The sequence below is a fragment of the Sander vitreus genome, chromosome 5 (genome assembly GCF_031162955.1).
Source record: "Sander vitreus isolate 19-12246 chromosome 5, sanVit1, whole genome shotgun sequence".
NCBI classification, from domain to species: Eukaryota; Metazoa; Chordata; class Actinopteri; order Perciformes; family Percidae; genus Sander; species Sander vitreus.
In genome coordinates this window covers 20,389,540-20,412,523 of record NC_135859.1, presented here as the reverse complement: position 1 = coordinate 20,412,523, position 22,984 = coordinate 20,389,540, and the positions used below count along the sequence as shown (strand labels likewise).

The 22,984-nt window shown below is 38.8% G+C and overlaps 2 protein-coding genes across 2 annotated transcripts; one reads left to right on the top strand and one right to left on the bottom strand.

The window, feature by feature from the left end:
- Positions 1-10,374: 10,374 nt before the first annotated feature.
- On the bottom strand, positions 10,375-17,175 carry tspan36 (tetraspanin 36). The gene is made up of 7 exons (XM_078250915.1): positions 17,003-17,175; positions 13,036-13,227; positions 12,702-12,776; positions 12,487-12,582; positions 11,692-11,841; positions 11,276-11,359; positions 10,375-10,939 (listed from the first exon to the last, which is right to left on the bottom strand). The coding sequence occupies exons 1-7, from the start codon at positions 17,060-17,062 to the stop codon at positions 10,859-10,861; spliced, it is 738 nt and encodes a 245-aa protein (XP_078107041.1). The 5' UTR covers positions 17,063-17,175; the 3' UTR covers positions 10,375-10,858.
- Positions 17,176-19,553: 2,378 nt separating this feature from the next.
- On the top strand, positions 19,554-20,436 carry LOC144518322 (protamine-like protein). Its single transcript, XM_078250913.1, has one exon. The coding sequence runs from the start codon at positions 19,620-19,622 to the stop codon at positions 20,187-20,189; it is 570 nt and encodes a 189-aa protein (XP_078107039.1). The 5' UTR covers positions 19,554-19,619; the 3' UTR covers positions 20,190-20,436.
- Positions 20,437-22,984: the final 2,548 nt, after the last annotated feature.

The window sequence follows — 22,984 nt, the reverse complement described above, 5'->3', positions numbered from 1 at the left end:
GAGCATCTACAGTACATCTTTAAAAATAACACATTTTTCCTTCAAGATTTTCCTCTTGGCACGTGATGATGATGACAATGTCTTTCTCTGCTCCAAAGATATTATTTGACACTGTAGTCTGCTGCAGGGATGCACTTCCTATCTTTCACCGTATTTTTTCACACACAGATAGTCAGGATATCAGTCAGTCTTATTAATACTACCAAGGGCAGAGGTATCCATAGCAACAGCCCTCTGTGTGGCTGATCCTGCACTTAGATGTGTAGATGCATCATGGGACAGCAGCAAGCGCATGGTCGGCTCTGCACTCCCCTCTCTCGCTCTCTCTCTCTCTCTCTCTCTCTCTCTCTCTCTCTCTGCTGTGTTTGTTATGAATCTGTAATCCTCATTGACCAGGCAAAGCCTTCAATAGTGAGACAGGAGAAATGTAGGTGGGGTTATGTGAGTTAAATTCAATGAGACTCTGTCAGCTCCTCCTCTTCTTCCATGATACCGGAGTCAGTCAGTCAGACAAGATCATTCAGTGTGAGATCCACAGTTGGGCAGTGGTCAAAACCCCGAACTGTGGTACTCTCGATGTGTGCATGTGCATAAATGTGTTTAATCCCTCAATGATCTGCTTCCTGTTGCCTTCTCATGAATGTGGGGATCTCAGCATCAGGCCGGGGTCACTGTGGAAGGGTACTGCTGTTACCTGAGTCGCTCAACACATTTGCTGCTGCTGCTAGTGAGGAAAAGAGGAAATGGGGTGAACAGAAGAGAAGATAAAGATGAAAGTTACACAGCAACAGAGCCAGTGTGTTAACAGGGTCTGTGTCGCAGGAGAGTTACCATTACATAACACCGAATGACAGTGTAACCTAATCTACACCAGCAACTTAATGTTCTTAGAGAGGATAATCACGTCAATTTAAAATGATGCTTTAATATTTGCTATATGATGCTGTTGACATTTTTGAGCACAGGGACAATTTGAAAGGATGGAATGGATTATCATGGCAGCATTGTTTTCAACTTTATTTTGTCAGATTAAAAGTGAATCAATCTTCCTGACATTTTAATTCTATTTCCACCTTTTGAAAGGTCATATAGTGGTTAAAAAAAACTAAATCATTGACTTTTCGGCACCCCTAGATTCCTGCTCTGTAAGAATTGAAACATTCAATCAATCAATCAATCAATCAATCAATCAATCAATCAATCAATCAATCAATCAAATCTCTTTGCTGTCAAAGACCTGAGGGCATGGCTTGAGTATTAGCTCTCTCCAGCACTTTCTTTATAGAAATGGGGGATGTGCACACAATGACTGCTCTTTAACAGCAAAATCCTTACAAACACACTCAGTGTTCATGTTAGCCTCAGTCAGGCTGACTGTCAGAGGCTGAACGAGTGTAAGGGGAGAATAGAGAGACTGAGAGAGGGAGCGTTGACAGTGTTGCTGGGTGGGAGGTGCAGCACTGGGCTAACTTTATATATAATGCATAACCACTGGAGATGGCACGTGGTGTTCTCTCTCTGCGTTTATTCTCAATATTTCTTCAGGTTATGCAACCAGAACAAATGTTATAAATATGAATGATTTGCAGTGGGTTGATGCAGTGCAGTAAAATATATTAATTTGCAATTATTATATTAATTATGCCTTTAATTCTGATCAAGGCAAAGAATTGAAACTATACTCTACACTGAGCCAATATCATGTAGCCCAGGCGATAGTAGATTGGAACAGAGAATGGTATATCCTGTTGTACTCTGACTGTAATTTATTTCTCTCTTTGACTCTATTTACTTTCCAACAGGCGTTAGGGCAGTTTTAGTTTAGATGGGAAACGCTGCATCCTCTCTGCACACTGGCTTCATGCGGCTGCCTTTGTGTGTCTCCATACACTCCAGTAACGCCCCTCTGAGAGAACAAAAACAGTAAGGTTGAAGTGCATAAAACATAAAGCCCCATTTCCGAAAAAAAAAGAAAAAAAGAAAAAGTATACCAACCACAAACATGCCCGTGCTTCTTTTCCCTCCTCAACCGACTTTAAGACGTTGTCTTATCTATGTCAGTATCTCTTCGGTGTGCAATAACAAGAGGAGGAAGAAAGAAAGATAACAACAGCAACAGCAACCATCAGTACTCACCGGGGCATTACGCAGCCGCAGCCTGGCGTCCAGAAACAAAGATCCGGGGAAAGATGTAAGAGATACGGGTCCTTTGGAAGCAAAGAAAGTAAAACACGACCGCATCTATCGTGTGTATGTGTGTGTGTGTGTGTGTGTGTGTGTGTGTGTGTGTGTGTGTGTGTGATTCAGATGATAGAGGGGGAACAGCCGGTACGGGACGGCACCGGGGGCGATCCGCCGACATGAGATAAGCCAGAGGCTGCTATAGAGACGGTTATTGTGGGCGACTGTCCGCCCTCTGTCAGAGGAGTGATCTGAGAGAGGGAGGAGAGGAGGGATCACCCTGATTCAGATACATCTACCAGACCTGAGTGGCTTCACACACTCACACTCTGCACCATGGATGATTAAGTACCACCCCAAACCCCCTCTCTCTCTCTCTCTCTCTCTCTCTCTCTCTTTCTATATATATATATATATATATATATATATATATATATATATATATATATATATATATATATATGTGTGTGTGTGTGTGTGTGTGTGTGTGTGTGTGTGTGTGTGTGTGTGTGTGTGTGTATGGAAGGGAATAGCAAATGCTCCAATGGCAAATTACCCCAGTGAATTCAACACCTTTTAGTTCTTGTTTTTACCTTTAAGATGACAGACAGGGAAGTCTGAACACATGGAAGAAAATCTGATTCAAAACTTATTATATCATATTATATTATAATACCATATAAACATCATATCCCAGTTCATTATTTCTTTGAAGGACTACAAATCCAATGTTTAAATGTGCACTCTATTGATTTTACATATGGTTTGATTTATGAGTCCAGTTTAATTGTCACAAGTACTACTAATATAATAATATAATAATATAATATAATATAATATATATATATATATATATATATATATATATATATATATATATATATATATATATATTAGTAGACAATTAAACTGGACTCATAAATCAAATATATATAATATGAGTCAATGTAGTTAACTCTGTAGTTACAGCCCAAAGGACAGCCCAAACCAAACCAGCCTCCACCTTCTTGTAGCTGGATTATTATAGATTGATCATTACCATATCTACCATCCTGGCATGATTTGTGATCCCCCTGGAGAGGTAGCTTTAGCCCCTAGAGGATCCTTTGTTCATAGTGAATTCATATTTTTACAGCAGCAAGGACGCCCAATGAGAAATAACAGTTTGTTTGTGTACAATAGATCTGTAGAAGGTCTACACCGTTGGGTTTAACTGGAAATGACCATTTATGTAAAATGTGCTGCTTTTTCATAAAAAGAAAAAAAAATCAAAACAGCAGCTATGGTGTGTTGTCTGAGATTATTTCTAGTGCATTAAACAATTTCACACTTTACAGGCAACAAGCCCAGTTGTTGTTCCACAAAACTCCAAAAGAAAAATTAACTTTTTTCACTGGTCATTATAACAGAAATAAAGTCAACAATGAAAAATGACTACTCTACTACTCTTACAATTTGATATATCAATGGTTTGTCATATTCCATAAATGAGTATCTTTGCAAAGTGTTTCAATTCAGTTTATGATTTCTTACTTTTCCAGAAACCACTTCTGACAACCCCATAAAACTGTGTGAAATTGATACACCGCGTGGGAAGTAGGCCCTCGTAAAGGTGGAGAGAGCAGGAATAAATATAAAACATCCTTATAAAAATCTTAAAACAAGATATTAAAAGGATGCCGGTAGGAATAAAACAATAAAACAATGGTCCCAGCCTTTCCTCTTCAGTATGTTATTTGTGTGAACCCCCCCTCCAGTCTCAACCCTAATTCGCTTTAGGGTCCCCTATGAGAGTCAGTGCAGTGAGGGAAACAGAAAGGAAGATAACAGGTCATGGAGGATATAATGATTATACCGAGGTGCTACAGGATTAACAGAAAAGAGAGAGGCTGTCGAGTTAACAGACACCAACAAGTCACACAAGGAAATGAACCAGTGTAAACTGACACCCTGATCTTATGGCTCCATCAATGAGAAGAGCAGAGGAAAGTTACAGGGATGGTCCTGAATTGTGTTTGCTATTTCCACTTCATTAAGGACATACATGTGAAAATGAAAACAAAGTGGGAGATATCTAAGGTAATGGGGCTCCACAAGACAGTAGTGTCTCTCATCTCTCACCAACCTGGAGACGTCAAAGTCTTTTTACTTTATTTCATTGGACACTTTTAGTTGAATTTGTGTCATGTAGAAATCTGATGAATAATTTGCTAAATGCAAGACATTAGATGATGGGGTTTTATTACAGAGGGGAGATTGTAACCAGAGAGTTGGTGCTATTGGAGAAATTAAAGTGACACAGAAATGTATCCCTTCCCAAAAGAACAACTGTCCTGTACAACGTTATGATGTAACTAAAGTGAAGCTGCTTGGATTCAAAGAGACTGTACATCTTCCAGGTGCATATCTGCTCTTTCTCCTGTGTGTCGGCGAGATAAGACGGGCTTACAAGTGGAATGTAGTGAAAAGGAAATTGTCAAATACTTTTGTTGCATCAGAGCAAAGTCTTTTTTTTTTTAGATGTTTTTATTCTGTAACAGGGACACTAGTCTGAATCAACGGAAGTACATTTCCAGGATAATTGCCTGACATCTGGCGCGTGATGTGTCTGGTGCGTGAGCCACTTCCCTCACCCTCCGCTCTCTGTGTGTTGCCGTTCTCAAACTCTGTTCGCTTTGGGAAACAACAACAAATTTCAAGCTATCAAGCTACATGCTGAAAATGGCATGTTTTGAATAAAATTTGGTAATTGTGCAATAAGGCAGGCCTGCTTGGTTCTTTCGGGGAATGGTTGTAAAGATTTACAAAGAATATGTTTATGGCATTTACTATCTAATTGGGATGTTTTTGGACCGATTGTTGGGGATTTGCTATAGACAAAATACACACAACAATACACAGGTAAGCCACTGGTAATCATTTACAGTAGTTTACAATTAGCCAGATATATCTGGCTAATTTAAATAGCCCATGTTACTGTATTGTGTGAACAGTTATTTTTATTTAATATTGTATGTGGCGTTTTCTTTTGCGGGGTGCAAATGTTCCAACAAAACAAGTTCCTTCCGGAGACCATTTTGCAGGGCCACCATTGTTGATTGTGATTGGTTTAAAGAAATGCATCAACCCAGAGCGTTTGTTTTTTTCCCAGATCCTAGAATGTATCTGTGGTATAGCCAGACCTTACTCTACAGCGCTGTGGCAATGCAAGACTACAGGGACGATTATGCAATGAATACTATTTTGCAATAAAAGTTAAAATCTTTTCTTTCCCTTTCAAAATTGCTCAGTGTTCACATACTATTTCATCATCTTATTTACATAAAAATAGAGAGATGGCAGGAAAAAAATGCTCTAATGTACCAGCTATATGTGAAAGTTACAAAATAACCTCTTGTTAGCATTTTTGAGTAATTTGGGACACCTGTGATTTAAATTCCCTGAAACTATTTCCAAGGGGAGGAGTAACACAGGTTCGTTTATAAGTACTTCAAATTCAATAGTAGCTGAAGGCAGAGGAAAAGTCATTAGCCACTGGAGGTTAGCCAAAAACTAGATAAAATCACTGGTATCTTTTAAATAGCACTGCTCACAAGAAACACTGTAAAGAAGAGAAAAGGAAAAAATATTACAGAAAGAAAAGAAGAGGGATCAGCGGTCAGGATAATTTAATCACTTAATCTTTTAAGTGAAGAAAATTATAGGTGATAGGGATACTATTATGCCACTGCTGGTGCTCATTTGATTCGTTGTTCTCTGTGCTGTATTTCTGTTCCTCTTCTGGATTTCTGCACTCTCTAATAACACTGATAGCATTTGACAAGTGGAGACATCGCAGTGTCGGTGGTGGGTGGTATATACACACACACACACACACACACACACACACACACACACACACACACACACACACACACACACACACACACACACACACACACACACACACACACACACACACACACACACACTCTTACAAAGCTAAGGCCAATTTTGGACTCCCGGATTGTGGCGCAGCATCCCACCAGACGGCAATGATGATAGCTGCTGGGACCAAAGTTCTTGTCCTGAATGAAACTGTCAAAGTTGTCATAGCACACACATGCACGCACGCTCACACACACACACACACACACACACACACACACACACACACACACACACACACACAAAACCTTGACAACGTATTGGTTCCCTGCTTGTATTATTGTTTCATAAAAAAGGTCATATTGCCTACCATGTGATACAGTTCTTAAGCAAACTGTTGGTAGTAAGCAGGGTTCTTTGCTACTTGTTTGATGTAAAATCTAACAGATATGGAACAAAACAAATCCAGGAAATTCATTTAGTATTAGAAATGTTATGCAAGTGATGAAGGAATTGACTGGACAAGAGTCCTCTGATCTCTACACAGACACAGAAACTTCCTGCCCTTCTGTCGATGTACCTTCACAGCAGTATTGTGTGTGTCCTCCTCAGATTACCTCCCTCCAACAGATCCATGTGTAAGTAGGAAAGGAAATAAATAAATTAGAGGTCAGGCTGAAATTTCCACGTGACAACATCTGGCTTGATCGGCTCGCTTGGTGTGTGATGAATTTGTTTCCAGAGATGTGATGGCCCAAAGTGGAAAGAGATAGACAGACGAGGGCACATCTGTAGTTGTGCAAAGATGACTCATGTGGGAATAGCAAATGCTACAATGGCAAATTACACTCACAAGCAGCTCTTACCCCAGTGAATTCAACACCTTTTAGTTCTTTGTTGTTTACCTTTAAGGTGACAGACAGGGAAGTCTGAACACAGGGAAGAAAATATGACTCAAACCTTATTATATCATATAATATTATATCATATTATATTATAATACCATATAAACATTATATCCCAGTTTATTATTTCTTTGAAAGACTACAAATGTGATATTTAAATGTGCACTATCTCTCTCTCTCTCTCTCTCTCTATATATATATATATATATATATATATATATATATATATATACTGTATATAAACTCAGCAAAAAAAGAAACGCCCCTTTTTTCAGGACACTGAAAAACTATGTTTTCTATGCTTGTTCAATGAACCATAAACAATTAATGAGCATGCACCTGACAATAACAGCTTGCAGGCGGTAGGCAATTAAGGTCACAGTTATAAGAAAATTAGGAAAGTAAAGAGGCCTTTCTACAGACTCTGAAAAACACCAAAAGAAAGACGCCCAGGGTCCCTGCTTATCTGAGTGAACGTGCCTTAGGCATGGTGCAAGGAGGCATGAGGACAGCAGATGTGGCCAGGGCAATACATTGCAATGTCCCTACTGTGAGACGCCTAAGACAGCGCTACAGGGAGACAGGAAGCACAGCTGATCGTCCTCACAGTGGCAGACCACGTGTAACACCTGCATAGGATCGGTACATCCGAATATCACACCTGCGGGACAGGTACAGGATGGCAAAAACAACCGCAAGAACTGGCCAGTCTGGTGCAGTACATGAGGAGGAGATGCACTGCAGTACTTAATGCAGCTGGTGGCCACACCAGATAATGAAGGCTACTTTTGATTTTGACCCCCCCCCCCTTTGTTCAGGGACACATTATTCAATTTCTGTTAGTCACATTTCTGTGAAAATTGTTCAGTTTATGTCTTTTTGTTAAATCTTTTAATGTTCATACAAATATTTGCATATGTTAATTTTGCTTAAAATATAAAAGCAGTTGAAAGTGACAGGACGTTTCTTTTTTTACTGAGTATATATATGTAGTTTAAAAGTATAAACCATGACATTATTTTAAAGTTGGCTTAAGATTAAAAACATTTTTATCAGAAAGCCAGAAGGGGTCAACAAGGTGCATGAGTTTTCTCTTACAAGCTTGGTTTACTACCTTATAATCTTTTTTTGACAATCTTATTTATAGCTTTCCATTCAAATATTAAACCAAGAAAAAACATCAAAACATAACGCAATCCTACATCCCAACATCCATACCCACCCAGATCTACAACTGAAGCAAAAACAAAAAGAACTGTCTGTCTGTCTGACTTCACTTCACACATGGGCCAATTGTCATGTCTGTGATGGGATGCCTCAACAGAAGAAAGTACTTGACTCTAAGTAAGAGTTCACCGCGCTGGCCCATATAGAGCAAGCTGCCAATGTTTGAGAACAGAAACTAATAATATTCTTGGTTAATATGCTTGGTCTTCAAAAGACAGCTGCTCTGTTCAGACAGATTTGTATCATTCAAAGAACACAGCATTACTGAGAAAGAGCATAATGTTTCTCGCTGCACCACCTGATATCAAGTGTTAACACTTGAGATACTACAGAGTGAGGGAAGAAGAGCAGAGAACAGAAAACATATGGCTGGTCTTGTTAGGAGATAGAGATGCAAATTCACCTTGAATGTAAAAAAAGGAAAGACGAAAGAAACCGGTAAAAAAAGATGAATGACAAGAGAGAAAAGGTGAGCTGAGAAACAGATATAGATAAACAGACATGAGAGAGAAAGAGAGACAGGAGAAATAGGCAGCTTAAGGAAGAAGGGAGCTTACAAGGTTATCTAGCCGTGTGTGTGCCAACAGTTCTCTCTAAAAAGAACCGGCCTGTCTAAATGTCAACACAGTCCGGAGCAGCGACGATATGCACTGAATAAGATATGCAGTCGAGATATATGAGAGGGACACAGACAGAGACAGGGCAGCAGGGTCATTTACATCAGGGGGGTTCAGGTCGGTAACACAGCAGCGCGCGCACACGCACACACACACACACACACGCACGCACACACACACACACACGCACGCACACACACACACATGCACGCACGCACATGCATACACACACACAAACGCACACGTGTGCTCGCTCGCACACACACACACACACACACACACTAAACACTAATCAACATGTAGAGCAATTAATTGAAACAAGTACCCAGTGTCATAACAGTTTTATCAATATGAAGTAGATCATCGTTTAGTGTCTCTTCAAACTTTAAAACACCTAAAAAATAAAAATCATATTTATTCCATTGTTTGAAAACAGACAATTATTTGACTTTTGTCCTTTAATATGCATGTATTATAACTAATTTACTACCTCTGCAGAGAGTAAATATTAGTTGTTTTTTTGGGTCCCTTCACCGCCACAACTGTTGGTTTAGACCTTTAACTCAGAGCAGGTTCTTTTACACCCCCTGCAGGACTTTCTTTGTTACTGCAACTACACTCACAAAAGTGTTGCAGTTGATGCTAATGGCTATTTTTTCATTACAGAGGTTGGGACTGGCAGAAGGGGAGACAATTAGCTTGATACATAACTGGTTTGACTGTATCATTAATCAAAAAAAAGGTCAAGAGATACTTTACATTTTAATTAAACTAATGAATTAGGTTAGTTAAAATCAACAGGTGACTTATTCTTTAATCTGTGCTCTGTGATGATTGTGATGATTGATGACTATAATGAACCTGGACATGAGTTTACATTCCCAACCGACAGGGCAGATGGCCGCCCACCAAGAGTCAGGGTCTGTCCGAGGTTTCTGCCAGTTAAAAGGAAGTTTTTCCTCGCCACTGTGACACTGAATGGTTGCTCTTGGGGGGGAATTGTTGGGTCTTTGTAAATTATACTGTTGTCTTGACCTACTCTATGTGGAAAGTGTCCTGAGACACAAGTTAGGATTTGATACCATAAATAAAATTGAATTGAATTCTCAGTTATCTTTATGAACACTGACAAGGCTTATGTAAGATGAACACTCCTATCTTCTGTATGTACGGCACTAAGGGCCTCTTTATCAGCAGAGTCAGGAGGTAAGACGTGACGTGGGACATGTTTAATGTTGTGCTCTGAATGTACACTCTGCAACTGTTTCCTCCTAGTTTCATAATAACACATAATATGTGAGCAACTGTCAGTATGTCCTATCTATAAATATTTATTAATATGGTAAATTACAAAATGTTAAAAACACAAACAGTAAAATACAATAATGTGATATAACTGGACTGAAAATGATTGTGAAATGTTCACCTTTTTAATTTAGAAACACATAATAAACACAACCAAAGTCTATCTATGTAGAACTGTAGCTTAATTTAATACAGTTAACTGACCATAACACTTTATATATATATATATATATATATATATATATATATATATATATATATATTAAAAAAAATATATATATATATATATATATATATATATATATATATATATATATATATATATATATATAGATACTGTATTTAGTCATTCAGTTGGCTATACATATTGCAACCCTAAATAAGGCATTAAACCGCTGTCCTTTCGTTCACAATCACTAAAGCTTAAAATATAGTTTGAAGTCAGACAGTACAGAAACCTTTGTCTACTCAAACATATGGAACATATCAAAAATCTCCAAAGAGGGAAATTTAAACAATAACTCAAAACTGAAAACCACATTCAGCAAAAGTATTTAACAAGTCAGAGGAACATTTGTGCTGATTTCATATGTGGAGGAATGCTCTGGTAATATCCACTCTAGATTGGGACAAGGTCTGACACTTGTGTATACTTTATATGCCATTATCTAAATAGAACTTGTACACTGCTGAGTGAGTGGTCAGCTAACCTAGACAAGCAAAATGAGGAGGTGGTAGGTGGTTGCAGGAAGTGGTTCAGGCATACAGAGGCTGGTAGCCGCTCCTCTGGCTGCCACTTTTACAGGTGATCACACATACACTCAGCATCCCAAAGAACTGCAACAGGAGAGATAAAGGTAATCAGACACAAGCTCCTAAAATTGTTTCTCTGCAGCTTCCCGTGTTTAGTCATGGGACCAACTCAACTACTTTAGTTTCTATATTTGAATAGATTATTCAACATATCACACAATTAGTGCTAGGTAAGGCACTCCATCCACTTGGGAGGTACATGGCACGGAGGAGTATATTATGTAGCCCGGTATTCCTCCAAAATACACCAGCAATTGATGCGTCACTCACTGCGCAGTCCCACTCTCATAGAGTGGGATTTACAGTAACACTCTACACAGCTGCTAAACTATATGTGAACGTGTATGTGACCGACTTTACCTTGATGACGGCGAAGGCCAGAATGACCAGCATGGCGTAACCCAACACATCCTGTAGGAGGCGATCCAGCTTCGCCTCACAACCCTGAAATACATGCAGAAGTACAGTGAGTGCATATACTGTACATGTACAGTGACAAATGTCTGTCTGAAATGTAGCTATTGGTTTATTGCCACAGAGGTGGGAGATCATTTGATTTTGCAAATTTTATATTTTGAGTCATAAAATCATTAAAAATCATACAATGTAAGATAGTTCCAGTTTCAAAGTATTCCCAAAGTCACAGTTGGAGAAGCAGTTAAAAACATTTATGAAACAAAACCAAATAAACAGTTTACAATCCCAATCTAACCACATGTACACCCAACATGTTATTTAAAATCCAAAATAGGAAAGTGGGCTTCTGTATGATTTACCTGTATGTTAAGCAGATCTGGTTGGTCCAGTCTGCCAGTGCACTGTGTGGTACTGTTTTTACAGCAGGACAGAGGCACTGTGTTGTTGTGGCTTCTAAACCAGGTAGTGTTGGACCAGCTGGTGTAATTCATCACACCACAGCACTGCAACTGCAAGGAGACAAAGAGAGAACAGGAGTAGTAAGAGTTAATATAGAACTCAAAACAAAATATATATGACAGTGAAAAGGAGAAAAGGAAAGGGTGACACTATATCATCAACCTTGTTGAGCGAGTTACAGTACACAACTTATTTGAGGTTGTGTGATGTGAGGCAGTCTTGTTTCTTTACACTTTCAATCAACCTGCTTTATATTCTACTATTACTGCATTTCCCAGAATGTCTTTTGATAGACTCAGAGGTGTGAATATGGTGTATTAGGAGCATGTAGGTGGAGAGCGCAGTAGACGTTATTTTTATTTGTCTGTTTAGTAAATACCTCAACATTAGGGCAGGCTAGCATGAGCAACATAGCATGATATTTTTGACCATATACTGTGACATTTATATACAGTTATCCACAGGAAAAATACAAAATAAATCACCAACAAACCTTTTTTGTTTTTCCCTCTTTCTTTCCTTTTCTTAAAAGGTAAAAAAGAGAAAGAAAGACTGAGGAGTGAATTGAAAGTACAAGAGAAGGAAATGAAAGCAAACATGCAAGAGAGAATGCAAGCAAAGCAGAAGAGGTTGAAGAGAGTGAAAGTACATCTGAGAAAACAAGCTATTTAAATAGAGTAGAATATAACACCAACCTGAGTCTGAAGATAGTCAACAGCTTTGGTCTCTGGGTCCTGTCCATCATACTTTATGAAGACTTCATTCATAGAGCGCTCCAGGTCTGCGTTTATCTGAACAGACATAGGACAAAAAAAATACATTGTTGGCAGCTGTGTACTTTACTAATGGGCACACAAATTACTGTCAGCAGCAAACATTGCATGCAAGAGAACGTTTATCTGTGACCCACCTTGCCTTGGTAGATGAAGCTTAATACCAGAGCAGCCACTTCAGCTGCAAACATCCCCATGATGATCAGAAAGAACTGGGGGGGAAGAAAATTTGAGATATTGAATGAGTAAAATAGAATAAAAGGATAAACAAAAGCTGAGGGGAAACAAAAATGAAACATGAAAAATGATGACTAACATTGTAACTTGAAACAGTAATTGTTTGCAGATGCATTTTCACCTTCAGGCCACACACACACACACACACACACACACACACACACACACACACACACACACACACACACACACACGCATGTGCATGCACACACGTGCGCACACACACACACTTACAAAGCTAAGGCCGATTTTGGACTCCCGGATTGTGGCGCAGCATCCCACCAGACCAAAAATGAACATCACCACGCTGACGGCAATGATGATAGCTGCTGGGACCAAAGTGTACTTGTCCTGAATGAAACTGTCAAAGTTGTCATAGCTCTTGATCACATAGGCACCGACGTAGGCCAACGCTGCTCCTGCAGCCTGCAAGAGGAGAACACATCATATGTTACACATCAAGGTGTTACTTCACAGTTAACAAGTTAGCAATATGGTTATGGTGAGAATAAACATTGAACACAGTTTTGATTATTATTAAAAGACTTTAGTTTTCCCTTTTTTCGGTATATTAGACATAGTTGTTATTCTGGGATAATCAAACCTCAGAATATTTAGATGTTTTTCTCTCTGTGCTGTAGTTGAAAGTGTCATGTTCATATTCTGTAGTGTAAATTAAAAAGCCAATCCACAAAGCTCATCCACTCATTGAGTCAGTCAGTTTGGTCTTGTTCTGCTGACGTGACATAGTTAAAAAAAAAAGTAGGAGGAGAGGAGTGCAGTCCTCCTCTCTCGCCTTGATTATTGTGTAGGCATCCGAGGCTCGGCACTTAAATGGTCCTATTTGGCAAATAGGAGCTTTTCTGTCATGATTGGTGACCTCTCCTCGTCAGCTGCTCCTCTCTCTTGTGGGGTACCCCAGGGTTCCATTCTTGGCCCCATTCTGTTTTCTTTATATATGTTACCTTTCAGAGCTATTATAGGCAAGCACAACCTGTCATTTCATTGTTATGCAGATGATTTGCAAATGTATTTGCCTATGAAAGCAACTCCCTGCTTAGTTGTATTAATGATATTAAGTTGTGGCTTTCACAAAACGTTCTTAATTTGAACGAAGATCAAACTGAGTGTATTATTTTCAGTACTTCAGGCACGCAAAATGGTCCAGCTTTGAGTTTGGGAGCTCTGGCATCATACACTAGGTCAGCTGTCAAAAAATTGGGGTTTACTTTTGATTGCAGCATGAAATTTGACAAGCAGATCAGTAATGTTGTTAGAATGAGCTTTTTCCAGCTTCGTCTCCTGGCTAAAGTTAAGCCTTTCCTGAACAGGCACGATCTAGAAAAGGCTATTCATGCCTTTATTAGTTCAAGTTTGGATTACTGTAATGCTCTTTACATTGGTCTGAATCAGTACAATACAAGTTACCCCCTGATATTCGCACTATTACGGATGTAGCTCTTTTTAGGTCCAAACTCAAAACCTATTTGTTTAGACTGGCTTTCATTACGTAGTAGTGGTGTGACAATTTCACTCTCCTGTTTCTTTGTAACCTTTTCTGATTTTACTGTGTTATATGTTTCAATCTTTTTATTGTATAATATGTTGTTTTATACTTGATTCCTGATGTAAAGCACTTTGGATACCTGCTGTTTGATGTAAAGTGCTATATAAATACATTTTGATTGATTGATTGATTGATTGATTAAAAAAAAGTAAACAAAATAACCTTGATCAGCTGCTTGTTGATGCACTGCGATAAAGCACAAAGATATTTGTTCTCCCATCATTATCTGCTGTGATCTCATGTGATGAACACAGACTGTGAATGTCACTGATGGTCTGTCAGATGTGTATTAGGCATTAAGTCACACCATCATCAACACTTTTCTACAAATCATGCTTCAGCAGTGAGCTTATCGATCATAAGACTGCATATATATGGGCCTTTTTTGCGCATACACTTTACAGACAACTACAGAAACTTCAAGAACAGAGACAACTGTTAAGAAAACAATGGCACTAAAGTAATGATCTCATAATCAGCACTCTTGACTTCCTTTGCCCTTTGAAACTCACTGTAGCAGACTTGATTTAAACTCCAGTCTGTGATAAAAGAAGCCCAGTAATAGGGTAGGAAAAAGAACAATGGAACCGATTACGTAAAGCTACATAAATAACACTTCAGAATTTAAACTGCAAATGAGATTAGACTAAAATATAACGGTTTGAGTAAATCCTGCTTTTATATGCAGCCAGAATACGAGAATAGGTTGACAGTTAAATTTCCCTTTGAATAATAGCTGGAAAATGTGTGGCAAAAAGATGATGCCACTACCCTTTATTACTTAAAGTCAGAAATCCCCCTTCATGTGTCTGTAGATTAGTATCTTTTTCAGTTTCACCTCCCCCATACTTAACGCAAAGTATAGACTGTGGGTTTGTCTTTTTTAGTATGTGAGCATGTGTGTTTTGTGCGGCCTAACAATCAATTCATCCTCTACTTCAGCCTCATGACTCACTTCTGTTAATCACACCACAGTCACGGGATCCCTGTGGGGTAGTTACTCTACACCCAGCCCACCCTTCCCCTCCTCCGCTTACCCCTAATCTTTCCAGAAACTCTGATCTTGTGCCTAACAAGCAGCACAAAGAGGCTTACACAATGTATAGCACCCATGCACGGTGCCGCCTCTCTGGAATGTGAAAAACCGCTAAGGCGATGTCTCTTGATCAGATGTATTTAGCACCCACTTTTATTAGAAAAAAATACTTTTTTTAATTACGCAATCCGATTTTATCGCAGGACAGGACCATTACACAAAATGGGAATATTCTAATTGTTTAGTAGAAATTTTAAACACATTTTCTGCAGGTTTGCTATAAATATCAACCATCTTTTGAAACTTTGGGGTCTTTAGAAGACTTTTTGGTTTGGTACAATGTTTAGCTGCATAATATGACAGACCTGTAAAATGTGTGCTTTCTCACAGTGTAAACCAGCACTGAGAGGCTTGAGTGGCTTGATGAAATTCAGCAATGATGGTGAAGCTGATGAAAAAGCTAATCTAACTCACACAGCTATTTGAGAGTCTTGGTCTGATGAATCAGAAGATGGATGCTCACTATTAGATTCTAATACATTGACTTGGCTTGTTTAGTTTAGCAGCTTTGATGAGACTATCTAACTGAGCTGCAGCTATTTGAGAAAACAGGACAAATCCAGATGTGTGTGATGCTTTGAGATATGTGTTTTACAAATGAGAGGTGAGCTCTCATTCAATTTTCCCTGCTTTAACCCTGCATGTGGCAGCACTTTGCCTGTGGTAGGAATGTGTTGGGGGTAAAGCCTAGCTGGTGAGAAAACAAGAAAAGACTGATTTTGAAATATAGTGAAGGATGGAGGAATGCATGTGTCTCTACACACAGAGAAATAAAAAGCATTAGACTGGAAAGAAAAGAGAATACGGAAGTGAAAAGTGGATGTGGATACTTGAACTGAAGAGATAAACCATGCTTATGTTTCCCCTTGTAAATACACAGGCACACAGACCAGTTTTCTCTCACAGTAATCAAATTACACAGAGATGCACAAATGTTTACTGGGTCCCTTCAAAACCTATTACCGCTGAAGGAGACAGAGGAGAGTTGACAACTGGGGAGAGACATGATGAAGTAGCTAATATGAGCCAAAAAGATACAAAGCCAGGCAATGAACACTGGTCAAACAAACAAAGGAGTCAGAGTTCAAGCTGACTAGCTGACAATGTCGCTGAGTCAGTGATCCCACTGACCTCAGCTGGACTTAAATTCACATTATTGGGAAATGTTACTCATAGCCTTAAAGGAATCATTTGACTTAAAAAAAATGATGTGACTTATATTAGGATACAGTAAAAATGAGGAAGTACAGTATAGCGATAGGGACTGTGCTGTCCAAAACTGGTCAAAACTCAGATTTCCAGGATGTAAACCTTAAAGCGCACATGACTAACTGGCTACACAATAATAATAATAATAATAATAATAATAATAATAATAATAATAATAATAATAATAATAGGTAGTAGCAATGATTGACAGAAAAAGGCAAATCTGTACTGTTGCAAAGCCACACCAAAAACGTTTAATTTATCCTTCCTAGAAAGCCGCCAGTAAGAATTCAAATCTCTGCAGGTGGAGAAACAACACCGCGCCTTACCCAAAATATCAAACTGAGGAAGAGGAGGACGGTCTTGGAGGTGAATATACCGCAGTCCATCTTGTCTAGCGGTGATGAAAGGACTGAAGGAGGACTGTGGAGTCGCTGCGGTACAGTTTTGTTGTATCGCAGAGCTAGTACTCCTGCTGTTTTGGTCACAAGTTTTCTCGGCAGTGACTGTGAGATCACATGAGAGCAAAGCCCCGCCCCCCCCCCACCCCCCCCCCCCAGTAGTTCAGAGCAACGATCTCATAAAATGAATACAAAAAAACACTGTGGGAATAAATCACAGTGGAAAATTACTGCTACTACACAATGGTTATTAACACTACTTCCATAGGGGGGTTGGGGGCCTTCCACTGTATCTGCTGAAGTGAATGCTTTTTAGTTGTATCACAGTGGCACTGCTTGTGATTTAATCCACTGACACATTTGACTCAAGTTACTAGTTATTATGGAAGTTTGAGCAAGCACAATATAAGGTAACAGCTACTCTTTACTTTATACTTTTCAAACCACAACAGCGAATAATCTAAAAGGAGTCACTTGTAAGTGAAATATGTACAATATCCCTTACTTGTTCATTTAAAGTGCTGGTAGAAACAGAAAAACCCACAACAGTTTCAGTAACTCTTTGCCCAAGTAAAGTTTTGGTTTAATAATGGGGATAACATGGCAGTCACAACAAAATCTGATCCAAGCTGTATACAGAGTAGTGATAAAGAAGGTAAAAGGGCGTTCCCAAATTAGATTATTACAACTTTATCTGATATGTTTGCTTCATTCTCTGTTCTCCACTCCAGCCCAGTATATCTACACTCCTCGTCTACAGAGAAATGACACATCTATGACGTTCAGTGGGCTGACTTAACACTGATTTGAAAGCATAACTGCATTTTTTTCTTCAAGCTAATTTTACTCACTCTGTTGTACTGTTATGTGTGTGTGTGTGTGTGTGTGTGTGTGTGTGTGTGTGTGTGTGTGTGTGTGTGTGTGTGTGTGTGTGTGTGTGTGTGTGTGTGTGTGTGTAAAACAGGAGGAGGCGCTATTAGTGCACTACAGAAGGCAGGACTACATTTGTCAACCTTCTCCCTCCCTCCCCCCTCCTTTTGAGATCAAGTTTGCTTTTCCAGCTCAATGTCAAATGCAATTCAAAGTGCTTTAAAGGCACAATCTGCCTGAATTTAAGGACTAACACAACAAATGAATTGGAGTCATTAATGTTATCTACTGATTTGTTCAATCAAAATCAATAATGTTTATGCAAACACATCAGAAAAAACAGCATTTCTAATAATAATAATAATCACAAAAAGGATTTTTCATTAATAAGTCAAACTATTGAATTTTATAATCTATGTGAAAATACCTGTAATTTGGTCAAGATTAGATTACTGATTGTGCACAAAAAATAAATAAATATTATGGAGTAAATCCTATTTTGTGTTTGAAATCTGACTGAACTTCATATTTCAAATAATCCTTAACACTATCCCACTATACTGGAGTATGTTGTGCTGTTCATTTACCAAAAGAACAGACTGAAAAAAATGCAGTCAGGTGAAATATAGCTACACTATGTTGCCATTGCTTCATTAATTCCTTTGCACTTGAATTATATATGCAGAGGATATTGCTGTTAACAACGCATAATGGAATAATTACGTTTTCTTTATGGCATCATGTCCTATAAAATGTTTAAAGTAGTTGTCAAACATAGACTGGCACTGTAATACGATAAAACTGGTTTGAAATATATGCATGCATACTAATACAAATGCATCCATCACTGGTTATTTCATAAAGAGAGGGAAAAGTTCAAAAAGACCCGGGAAATTAATCTTAAATTCGTTTTTCTTGCCGCTCCACTGATAACTCTTATTCTGGCTGAGGCCCATCTCCCTCCACAGGGGAGACCTACAGTAGCCCACAGTAATATTTCCACTAGCCTATATAACATATGATGACATAAAACGTAATTTTCTATTAAGCTATTTAACTTTTTTTCCACCTCGCATTTTCATTACAACTGTCCTGCCTCTGCATTTCAGGAGTTTATATCTATGCTGAGCACACGATGGTGGTGGTGGGTCTGCAAGGGAACTGTGTTTCTTTGGTCAGCTTTAAATGAATTCAATTGGCAAAAACGGCTGAAATAAAACCAGGTTTTGGAGCCAGTATATCAGACACATTACTATTTAAGCTTATTTAATTATAGAAGTCTGTACTTGTTTGTTTAGAGGGTTTAACCTTATTAAAATGTTCAAAATGCAGGCCTCAAATTACGCTTCACAACTGTCAGCCTCGAATACACAACAAACTTTAATATATTTTATTAAATAAAAATACTGTTATAGACAGTTAAGATTACGCCTATTCATATGATTTGCTTTTTATATGGATATTCAATATTTTACGCAGGGGTTTTACAGAATAAACCAGCTGGAGAAAACACAAACTTGATCAAGTTTGATTGACAGAGAAGAGGCACACTGTGGTGGCGAGGCTCACTCTACACGGTTCTCATCGGGGCTTTATAAAGCGTGAAGCTGTCAAGAGGGCAAGCAGAGATAACAAGCCTTCTCAATCTCTTGATCCTGGCATTATCATTAATACGATGTCTTCTGCTGTGAGTGCTTTGCCCTCGGCGGCTCAGGCCAAATCTCCCAAGAAGAGAGCCAAAACTCAGAGGAAGAAGACGGGTCCTACAGTGTCAGAGCTGATACTGAAGGCTGCATCCGCGTCCACAGAGCGCGGCGGCGTGTCCCTGGCAGCCCTGAAGAAGGCGTTGAAGGCCAGAGGATACGATGTGGTGAAAAACAAAGCCAGAATCCTCATGGCCATCAGACGCTTGGTGGCCAGCAAATCCCTGCTCCGAACCAAGGGCACCGGGGCCTCCGGTTCCTTCAAGCTGAACAAGAAGCCCCCCACACCTCGGAAGAAGAAGGTGGTGAAGAAGAAAAAGCCAAAGGCGAAAAAGGTCAAGAAGGCCAGCCCCAAGAAAGCAGCCGGAGGTGCCAGTCCAGCAGCCAAGAAGTCACCTAAGAAAAGAAAGAGTAAAGCAAAGAGTCCGAAGAAAGCAAAGAGGCCCGCTGCGTCCAAGAAACCCAAGAAGCCAAAGAGTCCTAGTAAGATCAAAAACAGGGTGGCCAAGTCTACCAGGACCAGGGCTGCTGCCAAGAAGTGAAAACTCTCTTAATGAACACTGAATGAGACTAAACGCCTTTCTGGCGACGCTTGACTCGTCTAACGTGTGGGCCAAAATTCTTCCTTCATTCCGAGAACTTGAGCTTGCTTTACCTATTTTACAGTTTTTCTATAATGGAAAACACTGAACCTGCTGTTGTGACACATCTTTCTCTGACACCATATGCCATGGTTTGTAAAGAATTGGATTTAGCAATTTAAAAAAAGAATAAACCTATTTTAATGTATAGTGCGTCATGTGATTTTGTCTTAGTTATGAAAAAAATTGACAAACTGGATATAGCTTATAACATTTTATATATTTTTTTTTTATAAAAGAAATATCTGGGTAAGAATGTCTGCTGTAGACAATATAAAACGAAGAAAAATAAAACCTAACTGAGCCTTTACAAGTGAATTCTTCTAAAGTGAATTCTAAAACTTATTAATATTATATTGTTATTCAGCACCACTAACTTCAGTATTTCAGAAATATAAGTATTCTGTGGTTAAGTGTCCATTGCATGTAACTACACTACTTTCTGTTATTAACAATCCCACAGTGCAATGTGGGAAATTACCATTGTGCGTCTCTACAGCTGCCAGTAAGAACGCAGAATGATGATGATTAGTATTCCAAAATCTGCATTTACTGCTCACTATTGAGTGTCCATTCAGCCCGTCCATCATATAGGCAGCAGTGGCTGAGTGAAAAGGGGGGTGATTTAGGACACAGCGTTGATTTGCCTGATTTACAGTGACGCAGAAGAACGCGCGGGACGTTTTGAAGTGGTGCTTTTACGCACCGTTACGCACGGGGACCATGGCGTCCAGCACTGTGTATCCACACACATTTGAACACTAAAATTATTTGTTGTGTGGCGGACACAAACAGCTATTGTGGTCACAAGTGATCTGGAATAAAACGTGTTTCTGCGTTACACTTAGGCTACATGAAAGAGAAACGCTATCTGACTCTGCGTTACAGTAGCATACGACTTTTGTCGCCAACAGACAGCTGCTGAGAAAGAGAAAGTTTGTACTACTGTACTACAATTTGTAATGTTTTTGTTTGTACCAGTTTGAATTGTGTACTCATGACCAGGCTGGTCATAACACAGCAGCTGGTGACACACTGTATAGTTTTTATACAGTCTATGGTTGACACTCGCCAGCAGCTTGCCAAAGGCAGCTAATCATCACAGTGAGGCTTGACGGGCGTGACGAGCCGTCCTTCGCTGTCCTCTTATCTCCAGCAGAAAAACCACATGCCAGGGTTTCAGTGCGGGTGAAGCGATCATTCTGCCCGGCGGACGAGTATAATCACCTTATCCAAGGTTATGATAGAAGTTAGGCGACATATGAAATAGTGTTTACTTTGAGTGAGTTTGGGATGAGAATAAGCTCCAGGTGAACAGGCAGGTGGTATTTCATCTATAAAAGAAAGTGAGAACAAGCTTGCCAAAAGCATGATCTATAGTCATACGAGACTTAATGATACTATATGTTGGAGTAATGAAGTCTTGAATCCGTAAAGTGAAGGTATGTTGTGAATCACACAGTTGAAGAGTTCATCAGCTGTTTGGTTTCGTGTTGCCACCTACTGGCCGGGTTTAGTAATCATTCAGCAGTGGCAGCCGCAGTTGGCCAGAAAGGTTCACCTCAGGTCAGGTTTCATTATGGTCATATTTTACTGTAGGTAAAATGTGGCAACCGTGGAGCAGTTTAAAAAAATATGATGTTCTCCTTGCAACCCAAATTTAACTTTTTCCATAAAAACTTATGGAACTTAATATACATAATCTGTCGAATTGAATTCGATATTTTATCGATATGTGTGAGGATAGTTAAAATGCCAAATATTAATGTAAACTAGAAAAGTTTTAGTGAGTCTATTAATTACACTAAAAATACAAATAATACATTGAAAAACGTTAGCACTGAATAAGTCAATAAACAAAGAAGTAACAACAAGTAGTAAACAAGTAGTGCAGTTACATGTATCATACGGTTTTTAAAAACTTATTTTCTTACATATGAGTTATTTTTGTACTGGTATTTTTTTATTGATAGACCAGTTATTTAGTCACTTGAAAGATAAACCAGTTTTTCAACAAGCTACAGTGTATTGTTGAGTCTTATGACCTGTGATCCTGTCAGTTTAAACATGTTTCAGAGGTGGGATGTGGGAGGAGTGCGGCCTGATAAGTGTGAACATTATTGATTTATGCCATGTCACATATTAACCTAAAATATACAATGACAAAAAAGGAAAATTCTCCATGCGTGATATAATACAAAACTTATATTACTTATACAGTATTGCTTTAAATGTTGCATTTATTGTAATTCTGATTCTAAATGTACATGTATTGTGTTTACTTTTGTAGTTTGCCTAACATTACATCTGAGGCTTGATGTTGGGTGTTGACTCAGACATTCTCCGGACATTTCCAGTGACATATTCATACTCATGTGACTGTTCACAAACATGTGAAAACACAGCCACTTCCGTTTAGGTATATGTTGTTTTTACATCTGCTTTCTGTTCCCTTTGTTAAGAGGATGTTTGTGAACAATTGTATCTTTACTTTTTATTCAGAAACAGAAAAACTATGTAAAGCAGAGCATTTATCAACCAAGTTGAAGCTTAAGTTTTGTTTCAACCATCCTTTTGTGTACAGAGAGAGAGAGAGAGAGAGAGAGAGAGAGAGAGAGAGATAAACTAACTGAGAAATCACATCTTTAAATCACTTGAATGATTGGATAATATAAATCACAGTAATATACAACTCA

What these genes read in the sequence shown, in the direction of transcription:
- LOC144518322 (XM_078250913.1), top strand. Translation starts at nt 19,620, where the DNA reads ATGTCTTCTGCTGTGAGTGCTTTGCCCTCGGCGGCTCAGGCCAAATCT.
- tspan36 (XM_078250915.1), bottom strand. Translation starts at nt 17,062, where the DNA reads ATGGACTGCGGTATATTCACCTCCAAGACCGTCCTCCTCTTCCTCAGT. An exon ending in GCTTCATCTACCAAGGCAAG is followed by an intron (nt 12,583 to 12,701) that starts GTGGGTCACAGA and finishes ATGTCTGTTCAG; the next exon opens with ATAAACGCAGACCTGGAGCG. An exon ending in TGGCCTTCGCCGTCATCAAG is followed by an intron (nt 10,940 to 11,275) that starts GTAAAGTCGGTC and finishes CTCCTGTTGCAG; the next exon opens with TTCTTTGGGATGCTGAGTGT.